The sequence below is a fragment of the Pan paniscus genome, chromosome 21 (assembly GCF_029289425.2).
Source record: "Pan paniscus chromosome 21, NHGRI_mPanPan1-v2.0_pri, whole genome shotgun sequence".
NCBI lineage: Eukaryota > Metazoa > Chordata > Mammalia > Primates > Hominidae > Pan > Pan paniscus.
The window spans coordinates 64,116,890-64,131,391 of record NC_073270.2 but is presented as its reverse complement, the minus strand read 5'-3'; the positions used below and the strand labels follow the sequence as shown (position 1 = coordinate 64,131,391).

Below are 14,502 nucleotides of genomic sequence, written 5' to 3'. Positions count from 1 at the left end.
AACCTTTTGTCTTTTTCTCATTTTACTTTGCAACTTAAGTCATTTTTCTTTTCTTCGTTTCGTGTTTATATGTGTACATGCATGCATGCGTGGGTGTACTATTTTGAAATGACGGCATTATGAAAAATAGAGACAAGCTTTTATATTTTTTAGGCTTTAATATAAAAACAATAAAGAATTCCCTAATGGACCCATGGCAAAAAAAAGCAGGCACTAAAATGTACATGGTTTTGGAACAAGCAGTTGTATGCTAAGGCTAATAATGGAATTTGTATGTTTATTATTGGTGCAATTAATAATATTGATTTATATAGCCCGACTGCTTGCCCTCATTAGCTATTCACAGTAGCCTCATAAAGTTTGCAACGTTATCCTTTAGCAGTGTAAAATCACACACCAACTCACAGAAGAGGGTAGGCAAAGTTTAAGTACATTCACTGACTCAGCAAAAGACCAAGGAATGGCTTCCATCTGGCCTTGAAGCTCCTTTTAATAAATAACCCCACCGTCATACATTCCAGAGACCATCCCAAGTAAGTCCAATTTTATTCCACTTCTTGAAACGTTCTCTTCACAATTTCTGGATTTAAACTTAAACTTGCACATCCCTCCACTCCAGCGAATGCTGAAGAGCTTGTAAAGTTTTCTTTTTTTTTCTTTTCCACGTTGGCTGGGTTCTTCCTTCCATCAGGTGGCTGTTTTTTTGGGGGGAGACTTTGATATACGCAATAATCATCTGCATACATGTACTGTAAGAGGCTTCAAAACTTGCTGTCCTTTCAGCACCCACAAGGTGGTTCACAGGTGGCTTATAAAAACTGCCACTTGAGGCTGGGCATGGTGGCTCACATCCGTAATCCCAGCGCTTTGGGAGGCTGAGGCGAGTGGATCACGAGGTCAGGAGATCGAGACCATCTTGGCTAACATGGTGAAACCCCGACTCTACTAAAAATACAAAAAAATTAGCCGGGCGTGGTGGTGGGCGCCCGTAGTCCCAGCTACTTGGGAGGCTGAGGCAGGAGAATGGTGAGAACCTGGGAGGCGGAGCTTGCAGTGAGCCGAGATCGCGCCACTGCACTCGAGCCTGGATGACAGAGCGAGACTCCGTCTCAAAAAAAAAAAAAAAAAAAAAAAAAAAGACTGCCACTTGGCCACCAACATTGCCCTCTCCTATTACCTTTAGAAGTAATTTAAGAACAGGGAAAGAAACCCACAGGGATCTCAATTCTCTAATAAGGGGTTTATCATCTTGGAAATAGGAAATATAAAAATACATTTAAGCATGCAAAACATTCTTGGTGGGATAGTTCATGATTCGAGGGCCTGGATATTAAGGACTGACTCAGGTCGCAAACTGCCCAGCTGGCAGAGAGCTTCCACGTCACCCGGCCCAGTCTGTTGTCATGTTTGTTTGTGTGTGTGTGTTTTAACTGTTGTGCATTCTCATTTATATGCAAACTAGATATGACTTGACCTTATCACTTGAGCGGCTGATGGCAATTTTAATGTTGATGATAGTATACCACTGGAGCATATTCCACGCCCTAACGCTGTACATTAGCCTCTAATTTACATTCACAACCCCACAATTTTCTTCTTAAAAATGCCCTTTTTCTAACGGAGTGGAACCTTGTAGCTTTCCCCTTATATTTTCCATATATTTTATTTAAAAGAGGCCTGAAGTTTCATTCTGGGCTGAATATTAATAAAGAGAAGTCTGACCCCCTTGGTCTGTTCCCACCCCTCTAACAGCAGTATCTGAGGTTCTATTATCTTCAAGCACATTTCTCAAAATGTGGTCTCTGGATTTTTAAATTGTTTCTTGGAAGATGCTGAAAAGTTGTGTTTAAAATTAAAAAAATAAGCAAATAGAGGTCTGATTAAGATCATAATTAACAAAGTGATTCATTTTGACCAGGTGCTAGGTGAAAGCTTTCTTTTTTCCCTTCTTCTCTCTTACAAGCTCCACTGGTGTTATAATGAAAAGCAGTAATACTCCTGGTGGGTAAATTTTAGAAGGCTGATGATGCTTGGCTTCCCAACCAACACTGACATTTTTAGTGGAGAATCATGTTTTTGGCCAGTATTATTATAAGCCAAACAACTGACAGATTTAAAAGGCTCTGTGTTTTATAGTTTACCATCTCAATGGAAATCTGCTTCTTAAATTCTAATGGAAAAAAAATCTGCAGTAAACTTTGAAGTTACTTAGAAATCTAGGTCCATAATTTAGTTCTTATATGCTCCAAGGCAAGCAGCTAGATGCTTGCGGAAAAATAAAGCAAGGCTGTTTTGTGTAAGCATTTAAAACATCCCTGTTTGTTTTGGGTGTGTGCTAATTTGTGTCTTCCTTTTTGGTGTAGTGATTCCCTTTTTCTTTTTTTTTTTTTTTGAGATGAAGTCTCGCTCTTGTCCCCAGGCTGGAGTGCAATGGTGCGATCTCGGCTCACTGCAACCTCCACCTCCTGGGTTCAAGCGATTCGCCTGCCTCAGCCTCCCAAGTAGCTGGGATTACAGGTGCCTGCCACCATGCCAGGCTAATTTTTTTTGTATTTTTAGTAGAGACGGGGTTTCACCATGTTGGCCAGGCTGGTCTCGAACTCCTGACCTCAGGTGATCCACCTGCCTCGGCCTCCCAAAGTGCTGGGATTACAGGCGTGAGCCACCGTGCCCGGCTGTGATTCCCTTTTTCCTGGCAACAACAAATGGGACTGGCTTCTGCCATAGTACTATCTTGACACGGTGTAGACTAATATTCTCCTCTTTTTTCCCAAGTGAGAGGCACCTGCATATTCTCCTTCTTAACGGGTATTATTTATGCTCCCTCTATCCCCTATTGTCCAAGAGGATTTAGGGCAGCTTGAAAAGATATGTATTAAATTTCAGAATGAAATGAAGCGGTGCTATAAAGTTTTGCACACTTGCCCCAAATCTGGCTCTAAGGTTTTTACTGACCAAATTGAATAGGGTGTGTGTGTGTTTAAAAGGAGAAAAATAAGACAAATTCAACTTCAGTGTATCTATTGAGCCAATTTTCACTAAGGATTTGAAGACAGGATTACAGTGCGAGAGTTTCTGATTTTTTTTTTTTTTTCTAATAAGAAAAAATCCAGCCAGGCGCGGTGCCTCATACCTGTAATCCCAGCACTTTGGGAGGTCAAGATGGGTGGATCACGAGGTCAGGAGATCGAGACCATCCTGGCTAACACGGTGAAACTTTATAATACGGTGAAACACTGTCTCTACTAAAAATACAAAAAATTAGCCAGGCATGGTGGCAGGCGCCTGTAGTCCCAGCTACTTGGGAGGCTGAGGCAGGAGAATGGCGTGAACCCGGGAGGCGGAGCTTGCAGTGAGCCACGATTGTGCCACTCCAGCCTGGGCGACAGAGCAAGACTCCGTCTCAAAAAAAAAAAAAAAAAATTCCACACATACTCAGGGTAAAAATTTTAAAAGTACAGAAGTACATATACAGGAGAAAGTGAAAACCAGGTGACAGTTCTGTGGGCCAAGCCTCTCTTCTCAGAGGTAAGTTCTGTTAACAGCTTGGACTGCAGATTTCCAGACTTTAAAAGCAGAAAAGAATAATATCAAGTGTTAGCAAGGATGCTGTGCAACTAGAATTCTTGCACACTGCTGGGGGGAGCTATATTGATATTCCACTTTAGTTTTAGAGATGGACTTTTGCTCTTGTTGCCCAGACTGGAGTGCAACGGTGTGATCTCGGCTCACTGCAACCTCCACCTCCCGGGTTCAAGTGTTTCTCCTGCCTCAGCCTCCCAAGTACCTGGGATTACAGGAACCTGGCACCATGCTTAGCTAATTTTTATATTTTTAGTAGAGTCGGGGTTTTGCCATGTTGACCACGCTGGTCTCAAACTCCTGACCTCAAGTGATCTACCCACCTCGGCCTCCCAAAGTGTTGGGATTACAGGCATGAGCCACCACGCCCAGCTAAATACACCATTTTAGAAAACTATCTACAAAAGCAAAAACAAATACAGACATTGAGAATGTGTGTGTGTGTGTGTGTGTGTGTGTGTGTATTTCTCATGACCCAGTAATTCCACTCCCGGGCACATGCCCAAGAGAAACCTGTACAAGCCTTTACACCAGAGATGTATGTAAGGTTCACTGTGGTACATTCATAATGGCAAAAATCTGGAAATAATCCAATGCCTATCAATATAGACTAGATAAATAAATGGTGGTTTATTCACATAGTGGAATCCTACATAGCAGTGAGAATGAATGAGAATACGACATACCATGTTGGATGAAAGAAGCCAGACCCATATGGAACCACATGGTATGTATATAAAGTTGAAACCAGACAAAACTCATCAGTGATGTTAGAGAAGGAGCACAAGGTGGGGCACCTGAGGTGTGGCAGATGTCCCACTTTGTGATCTGAGGGTTGGTTATGTGGGTAACCTTCGTGAAATTTAATTGAGCTGTACCCGAGATTCATGGCATTTTTTGTAGGTTTTATACTTAAAAACATAGAAAAAACAAAACAGCAAACCAGCAGACTTATAGCAAAGTTATTTTAACTGAATCAGAAAATGATTATCAGGGAGACGGCTTACAAAAATAAACTCTGTGAGATGTTTGTGCTTTGTTAATGCCGTGTTAAACGACAGCTACAGGCATCCCACCCAAACAGCCACATGGGATAAGCTCTTATTATCTTCCCTTTGTGAAGATAAAGGAAACACAGGTCAGAGAGGTTAAGGGCCTTGTCTAGGGCCACATAGCCTGGAAAGATGCTCTGATGACTCAAATCCAAGCCTGTTTGTCTCAAGCCCTCTCTGCTCTCTCTGGTTCCCTCACTTGAACTTGTAGGTACTCTTTGGCACAACTACACTGTACAGGCAAATGTGCTTCTACCTAAGAGGAACAGCAAAGAGAGCATGGGTGTGTGTGAGCCAGTGCTTCTGCTGGCAATGAAGAGTACTGGGGGTGCAGGGTTCAAGTCAACACTGGGATGGAAAGACTAGCATCTTTGATGAAATCCCCATAATAATGGAAGATGAGGGAAGACCTTTTCTTCCACAATCTAGGGCACTGCACCGTTCCTTTCTTCCAGGGGCAGCAAACTTCCCTCTAAGTGCTCACTGGTGGCCTTGCTGACCTGCTTCTAGAACCCCCATCTTAACTACTGAAGAGCAAGGAGAGGGAGGAGTTGTATAAGATAAGGATATGGGAAGCTGGGAAGCTTCAGATACCTTGGTACAAATAACTTGCTGCTCACCAGACACTACAGCTGTCAAAATTCTGGTACTTCAGTATCCAAAGGTCATTTAAAAATGACTTCAGAGTATTTGGTTAAGAAGAACATATGATGAGTAATATCACAAAGAGAAACCATTTGGGAGGCAAATATATATTTGTAAACATAGCATTTTATTAACAAAATGTTTACACCTTTCTTACAACAAAACAGTGATTTAGCATGTTATACTCTATAAAAGTGTATTATAGAATATTCAAGCTAAAACAATATTATTTAAAAGTATGGCAAATCAACTTTCATTTGCAAACTATCTACTATGAGCATAGGCATGAAAACAAAAATCTTACAACAAAAAACAAAAGGTCTAGTTTTCTTTTGTCAGCATCTATAAACAATACAGACATCATATGGTTTACATACACTTAGGTCCAGCCCAAGGTTAAGACTGCTAAAATAAAGTCTTCAAACATCCACAGAAGCTTGGCAAACCACCACTGCAGCATTCCATGACAGGTAACCAGGCCATGTGTCATGCAGTAAGGCCAAGGCCATACATTTGGGCTGTTTATAATAGTGCTACAAAGCGGCCAAAACTGTAAGCAACTGAATTTTACTTTTGTAATAGATGCTATTATAAAAAGGCACAAATATCTTATTCCTTTCATCAGGTCTTGAGAAGGCATGACATTCTTAGGAGAAAGAGAGATTGCTGGTAGGACGGCTTAGCTTTTTTTTTTTGAAAAATGTCTAGGCTCATTGCCATAGCTGTTTTTCTTCAAGACTTTTAATTTGGACTTTTACACGCTTAACAAATGCTTTATTACAAATTCAGCGAAGTTCTGACCACTTATGTTAACTATCTTGTTACCAATGGTAAAACAAAACAAAACAAAAAACCAAAACCCATTTTGTTAACTGGCCGTGTTCCCACGGTAAGCGAGCGCTGCTATTCTCTTTCTGAAGCAGCGGAGTTCTTCACCTAACACTGGCCTCTGTGTTTCTTATTTTATTTGTTTTAATGCTCTGGCTGGTTTTTTTTTCTTTCAAAAATGTTAAATTAAGAGTTGTACATGTCTTTGAGGTACCTATGATATTTTGATACCTGTATCGACTGTGTAATGGACTGAATGAGGGTAACTGGGATTTCCTTCACCTCGCTTATCTTTTCTTTGTTTTGGGAATATTCTTATTCTTCTAGCTGTTTTCAAATATACAATCAATTATTGTTAAATGCAGTCTCCCTACTGTAATATCGAATGCTGGAACTATTCCTTCTATCTAACTGTATTTCTGTGCCCACGAATCAACTTCTGTTCATCCCCCACCCCAGGCCTGCGCATTTCTGACTGTGCTTGTTAGAAAAGCCCCAGCTGGAGGGGGTGAGCAGTCCCTGCTGCTGTGGCCACGGAAGGCCGCAGGGGAAGGCATATTACATGCGAAGGAGGTGTCTGTGGCCACGTGTCTCTAAGGGAGAGCCCACAGAAAAATGAGCCTAAGGGAAATAAAGCGAGAAGTCTGCTTCAATCACAGAGACGGTAAGATGTAAATTCTTAAGGTCAGAGGAATGATTGACAATTATGTGAGTGACTCACAAAGTGAAATGATGGAAAGACTGAACTGCATGAGAGTTAAAAAAAAAATCTTTTCCAGGGCAATAAAGCTCTGTCTACACAGCATAACGAATGGTTTAAAAATAGGGCCACCACTCACGCCTGTAATCCCAGCACTTTGGGAGGCCGAGGCGGGCGGATCGTGAGGTCAGGAGTTCGAGACCAGCCTGACCAACATGGTGAAACCCTGTCTCTACTAAAAATACAAAAAATATTAGCCGGGTGTGGTGGCGGGCGCCTGTAATCCTAGCTATTCAGGTGGCTGAGGCAGGAGAATTGCTTGAACCTGGGAGGCGGAGGTTGCAGTGAGCCGAGATCGCGCCCTTACACTCCAGCCTGGGTGACAGAGCGAGACTCCGTCTCAAAAAAAAAAAAAAAAAAAAAAGCCACCCATCAGTTGCTCTGACTAGCCAGCTGCCGATTAATTCACCCTGTAAAGAACTGACCAGTCCCTCTGACATCACGTGTATGAGCCACGTTAAGACAGTTTCACAAACTCTAATGTCATAAGTTCATATACAAGGTAAGTGAATATAAACAAAGTCAGTGCTGGCTTCAAAATTTTTCAGGAGTAAAACTGATTATTCAAGTATAAACTTAATTAAAAATTAATGGCCAAATGATGCTAGGATTAAGCCCCAAAGCAAAGTCAAGCACCACCATGGGCACGGGCACAGGGACTACTCATGCCAGTGGGCCCCACTCTACTTGGGTGGCCAGTGGCCTCTGAATTGGCCTCGAGGAAGAGGTATGCCCAGCTCTTCTACAAGATGACGTTAGATGCTGAGGGGTTTCCTTGACAGTTTCAATTCTGGCCCTATGTGTGGAATGCTATTTTACTGATGATTTCCTCCACAGTACTGCATTCAAAAGCTTCCCCAAACAATGAAAAGTTCCTGAATCAAGCAAAAAGCGGAATCAGTAAAACTGGCATGTTTTGTTTGTTAGAATATTAATGTCTACAGCTTAAAACTGTCAATTAAGAAAGGCCCTTTAAAAAAATCGTTACTGGTTGGGCGCGGTGGCTCACGTCTGTAATCCCAGAATGTTGGGAAGCCGAGGCAAGCGGATCACCTGAGGTCAGGAGTTCGAGACCAGCCTGGCAAACATGGTGAAACCCCATCTCTACTAAAAATACAAAAATTAGCTGGGTATGGTGGTGCACGCCTGTCATCCCAGCTACTCAGGAGGCTGAGGCAGGAGAACTGCTTGAACCCAGGAGACAGGTTGCAGTGAGCTGAGATCGCGCCACTGCATACCAGCCTGGGCGACAGAGTGAGATTCCATCTAAAAAAAGAAAAAAAAAAAAAAAGAAAAAAAATCATTACTATCTTACGGCTTTTAATTGGCTGATAGGCCTTGATACTTGAATTCTTGCTCATGAAAATAATTTTGTTGTTTCAATTATGATGCATTTTGTGCAGTACTGGGCACCATACAGATCTAAAAATGAACTTGCAGTAAATTAAACATTTTTTGTTAAATCTGTTAGACACCACGGTTTTAATTTCACCATATACTAATGATACATCTTAATCTTACTATCTAAAATGTTCAACGTAATAAAAGGGATAGATGGAAGGTTTGGGATTTTTGTTTTTTTAAGCTTATGAATCCTTTTGTTTTGAAGCCAAAAATATTCTGGCCTATCCATAACTGATTATACTCTAAAAGGAAAGAAAACAGATATTAGTTATTTCTGATGGTATAGACCATCAAATTAAACTTGATCTATGCTATTGGAAGTCCTTCGAGATCTGGAAGGTAAATCATTTTCCTATATGCTAAGAGAATCCTGAAAGACCAACAGAGATAGATGAAGATTCTTGGTTCTATTTATTCACTTCCCACATTATGTCCAATGCAACTTCATCACAATAGGCCTCTCACTTATCATTCTCTTAGACTGAAAAAATGGAGGCTCCTGAAAAATATAATATCTTTCTCATATTTTTTAGACTTTCATTTGCACATAAAACAGGACAAATGCCCCAGAATTCCATTAAAGTTTCTTGCAAATCGGATAATCAAACTGCCTGGATTTCTATTATTAGAAGTCAAGACAAGCAACTCCGCTGTCAAGAGAAATTCGCAGAGGTTGTTTCTTTAAGTTCTAGGCTAAATTCCACCCCCAACCCTTTTTTCTAAAACTATAAAATATGATGTTTATCTCATGGATAAATTTGTTTCTTAGACTATTTTTTTTTTTAAATCACAGCACAGCAGGAGTTAAAACAAATATCCTAAACATTACCTTGAATCATTTAAAAATCCTTTTGATAAACCAAGCTAACTAGAGGCAGGTATACAGTTAACAGCTTGACCCCTGAAGGTACATTCCATTTCTTCCTTTAAAAAATATGAACTGTTAAAGAGGTAGAAAAACTCTTGAAGTCGAATGGTAAAACTGTCCCTTTAAAGCAAATGTAAATAATGACTTTCACAGGTTCACTATCTAGTTTGTCATTGAACTTTCATTACAGAGTTAGAAGGAACATTTATAGCCCAGTGAGGTTAGAGAGGAGAGCCAGCCTGAGTTTGTCATTTCCCAAATGTTCTAGAGCAAGTACCAAGTATAGCTCAGTTAAGGAATTTCCAATAATTTTTCCCTGGAAGAAAAGGGTTTTCGCAATACTTACACAGGTTCCTGCAGAGACACGTGGATGTTTAGGGGGGCTCATCTGTTACTTAAGTAACATACTGTGCACCTATATCTTATACTCTTAAGGGCCCATAAATCACATCCTTGATGTATTCTGAAAGAATAAGTGAAAGTACCAAAAAGAATTCTGTAACTCACTCTTAGAATCTAAAAGATGCCTGTAACCATGAGCAAATGCCTTTCTGAGCTGGCGGCTGACATGCCAATTAGTGCAGTGTCGTCGGAATCTAAACTGCTTATTTTAACACAATGCCCTAAAAATACTGACATTTTGGTTTGACAGTTACAGGAAAGTTAGCTAAAGGATATTTTCATTACTATATTTCCCAGAGTTTAATTTAGAAGGCCTCCTAGACCAATTTTCCTCCTTGAGAACAGAAAAGAAATACATACAAGACGTAAAGAGAAGTTCTGAAATTAAAGGTGGTTTCCTTTCCCTTTAGATATTTAAGAATAAGAGGAATTGACAACTTCAAGAAGGACACCAGCCCACATAGAGGAGGCGCTCAAGCCTCTCACACAAAAGTCCCGATCCTTCCAGACATCCAGAAAGTGCGTACACAATGGGAAACAGGGGCTTCAAACAACATCATAAACGGGTCACAAGAAAATAAGTTACTTTGAAAAGAACTAAATCTTTCACCTGCTTCGTGTAAAACTTATCCTGACCACGGCTGACAAGCAGGTGATGGACACTTAATCATAATCTTACTTTATGTTCTTTTAATCACCAGATGATTGTTAATTAGTTATCATAGAATCAGAAAAACACTTGTGTGAAAGGAGAGTTCTGGAGACCATTGGTTTCTAGGATTGGACGCCTGCAAAGAGCTTATTTCAATTTCTCCGAAAAGAATCAACATACAGTAGCAGCTAATTAATAATTTTTCTCTTCTGTTCAGTCCTGAGAGTTTTAAAAAAATGGCCCTGTATCGTAAGAAAACCAAAACATGTTTATAGATGGGAGTATGTCTCAATTCCTTTGAAATATAGCCTCTTCTCCATAAGAAATTATTATAAAGAAAATATGAAATGTGTATTAGATCATTGCTTAGTCAGCTTAATAATCCAAAATGTGTTCAAAATGAAACACTGCTTCTGACTTTAGTATTCATCTTTGCATTTTAGAAGCAAATAAAATAAGTGAAAATATTTTTTCCCTGCTTTCACTGAGTATGGATTATGGATCTGAGAGAGCAATTTTTTGTTGTTGTTGCTAAGCATTAGAAGGATATTACATGAGAAACAGTGCCGAGTCAAGTTCTTAGACACACTGATGAAAATGAGGGAAGAGGCCCGAGAAATGCATAAGTACAAGCTTCATATCACTCATTCTGTTAATAAAACATGTGGCTATAATAAAACAGAATCACACCCTACATATGGGAGGGAGGGTGAGAAATCATGAAATCAGCAAAGGGCTGATGAGATGGACCCACATTGGGCTCGGTACAGTAAAACATCACAGTAAGATCAGAGACATCCAGATGCCTCACCAGTTAAGATGAGCTCAGAAGACCTTGCCTTTCCCCATGCACCGAGACACCATGCAATCACCAACAGCTACTGGTGGGTTTGGTGGAAAAAATGTGAAGGTCATAGATTTGCACCATCTTTTGGTAAAATAAGACAGAAAGGGTCGCACATGCTTTGCCTCTTTGGTAATGAGTCAAGCAACCTCTGTTTTTATTTTGTTGTCGTGGAGATAGAGGCCCAGCAGTGGGAATTCTAGGGACATACCAGGGCGGTGCCCGGATGCCTGGGATCCATCTGGATGTATACAGAAGAAGGTCAAACTACTTTAGGTGTAAAGCGCCTGGCTCTGGGAATCACATGGTTTCTCTAGGAGCTTGCTAATTTAGCACCGGGGAGGAAGCAAAATCCTAGGGGCATGGAGCATCCACATGTCTTTTAAACAAAATGAAGTTAGAATTTTTACTAACGACATTCTTTTTATATGATTTCAGAAGATAAAAAAAATTCCAAATGCTTAAGATATACAACAGGGAAAAGGGAATTGTTTTTTATTTAATCTGAATTATAATTTTCCCATTAAAATCTATCCATATTAAGTGGGGGGCACAAAATAATACCAATTATTTTTTAAAGTTTCAGCTGTTCAGTTTCAGGATAGCTCTGAAAATACAATTTAGTTTGAAATTCAAGCTGTTTCATTTCCTATTAAATCTTGTAAATTTCCTTCCCCTACAATACTCAGGTTGGAAGGGTGCCAAATTAGACCAGGAACAAATTTTCACCAACTTCACTTCAATGCTTTATTTTTAGATTATATTAAAAACCTCATTAGGCTCCCTGAGGGAAAAGAGTGTTAACCACTAACAGAGGCAGGGGAAAAATAAAGGAAACAGAAAGATAAGCTAAATTGTTAACAAGGAAAGCTCCTCAGTTGGTCTGAGGATGCTGTACAAGCTAAAAGAAACTTATTACCAAGACCAGGTAAATGACTTGAGGTTGGAGCTTAATCTTTTACCCTCAGGCTAGTAAGGACTAGTCAGGTTTGTCAAAGTGGCATATGTCTTTATTATGATTTCCAGATGGGATCTGGTGGGAGGCGGGTGGGTAGAAGGGAAGGCAGAGAAACCTTTAAAGATTGTAAGCTAAGTGCTCTATACCTTTATACAATACCAATGTGCTTGAGTCTCCCATTAAGAGGCTGAAAACTGGGCAGGCATACGCAAGACTGGGTGCGAGATTCAATGGAATGTCAAATGAAACTTAGAATTTATTAATGTATTTACATAATTTATAATCTTTAAGCAATGGCCCCATAAATATAGACTACAACTTTACATATGCTAAGCAATAGATACTTGCTTTTCCCCACCAAAATACTTGGGTTAAAAAAAAATTGACAGCATTTACACCACCTTCTTCACTTCCACTCTTCTTCCTTTTTAAACCATTGCTAGTCAGTTTAGAACATATGAAATTCAGTTTATTCCGGGCAGCTTCTCTACCATCACCATCTTGATCATGAGAGCTTATTTAAAAAGGTGCCAATAACGTGTTTGGTGGCACACACATGACAAGGTCAGAAGCAAACCCAGGATGAGCCAGGCATCTGCTGCTATCATTGTTAATTTACTGTACGTATCCTAGGCTAACATGTTCAATGAAAAGTGCTTTAGAGATGGCAGAGATGAAATCATTTCCATCAGTCCTATAAATAACCCATTTTAGCTTCAGACAATAATTGTCCTCCCTACACTTAAACTATCCTACTATATGTTAAATGATACAACTCCCTCTAACAGTGGTAACAGAAACCAAGGAAATTATAATCTCCACAAGGTCTTTTTCTTTTCCCTTAAGAACCACAAAAGTGCTAATTTTCCCTTTACAAATGTTACATAAAATCTTGATTACAAAACTACTCAACAACTTAATCCTACCATCCATATAATTATATGTTCCTTTTCAGCAAGGTCAAAAGCCAACGATGTAGTCCCTTTGTACACTAGAGATTCTTTACATAATAGAAGTTCACAGACTGAAATATCATTGCTGCAGTCTTTGGAGAACAGAACTGGTCAATTTCTGTGAATCCTTTTTGCACGGAGAAGACTCAAGACTGGCTAGGTGAAAACTGGTGGCAGGGACCCCAGCCCTCCTGTTAACTTTCAGGACCACCTACTTCATCATCAAGTCTGAGAGGCTGAGGTTCGGTCAGCAGCAGCTCCGCTTTGGCTCTGAAGGCTGTCTTCGGAGTTTGAAGCCCTTACCGCCAGATGGCGGGTTGGCGTCAGTGGATGGAATTCTTCGACCTAAACCAAGATGAGAAAAGGGAAGGGAGTGAGCTTTAACTTTCTCAGACACAACAATTTTGCAGATGCAATTTGACAGGTTTCACTGAAGTAAAAAAAAAAAAAAAAGTTTAATAAACTTTTTATACTCGAATAATTTTAGATTTATAGAAAAGTTGCAAAGATGATAGAGCTCCTGTGTACCTCCCACCCAGTTTCCCCCAGTGCTGACATATTACCATGGGACATTTGTCAAAATGAAGAGTTCAACATTGCCACATCACTATTAACTCCAGACTTTTTTCAGATAGCATCAGTTTTTCTACATGTCCTACTTCTGCCCCAGGATCCAAACAAGGATATCACACAGCACTTAGTAAACGTTTTTTAATTAAAAAAAGCCACACATCAAAAACATTTTGTTTTGAGTAGGTAATACATAGGATTTGTTTTTAAAAAGTTCAGTCAGAACATGGTTGTCCCTCTGTCTCATGACAAGGCCACCACTGTGGCCCATTTCTCGTGTAGCCTTCCAGAGACATATATGCACAAACACTCAGGCACACCTATATCCCTACCCATCTCCCCTTTCCAAGGCCAAATGGGGCAAGAAATAAAGCAAACCATATGCACCATTCTCCACCTTGATACTTTCACTCAACACATCCTGGGGATTGTGGCATCATAGTACATGGAGAAAGAGCCGTCACCTTTTTTTTTTTTTTTTGAGACAGGCTATCAGCTCTGTCACCTAGGCTGGAGTGTAGTGGCATGATCTCGGCTCACTGCAACCTAAGCTTCCTAGGTTCAAGCGATTCTCCCACCTCAGCCTCCCGAGTAGCTGGGATTAGAGGCGTGTACCACCATGCCCGGCTAATTTTTATATGTTTAGTAGAGACCAGGTTTCGCCATGTTGGCCAGGCTGGTCTTGAACTCCTGACCTCAAGCAATCTCCCTGCCTTAGCCTCCCAAAGTGCTGGGATTACTGATGTGAGCCACTGTGCCTGGCCTGCTGCCTTCTTTTTAACAGCTCTAAAATACTGCATTTGTAGATGTACCACCATTCATTTAACCATTTCTCTATTGATGGGTATTTAGTTTGTTTCCAATATTTTGATGTTATTAACAAAGATGCAAGAAGCATCTTTCTGAACTTACGAGTATGTGTGTAGGATTAATGCCCGGAGTGGAAGAGCTAGGTCACGGTATTCTACTCCTGGGTATTTGTCT

The 14,502-nt window shown here is 40.3% G+C and overlaps 1 protein-coding gene across 2 annotated transcripts in view; it reads right to left on the bottom strand.

The window, feature by feature from the left end:
- Positions 1 to 5,385: 5,385 nt before the first annotated feature.
- RAB22A (RAB22A, member RAS oncogene family) overlaps positions 5,386 to 14,502 on the bottom strand; it is a 59,184-nt gene continuing 50,067 nt past the window's right edge. For both annotated transcript variants that reach the window (XM_003806174.6, XM_008950836.4), the window contains one exon: positions 5,386 to 13,293. In XM_003806174.6, the coding sequence (XP_003806222.1) occupies positions 13,196 to 13,293 (98 nt within the window). In that variant the 3' untranslated portion in view covers positions 5,386 to 13,195. The remainder of the gene's footprint in view (positions 13,294 to 14,502) is intronic.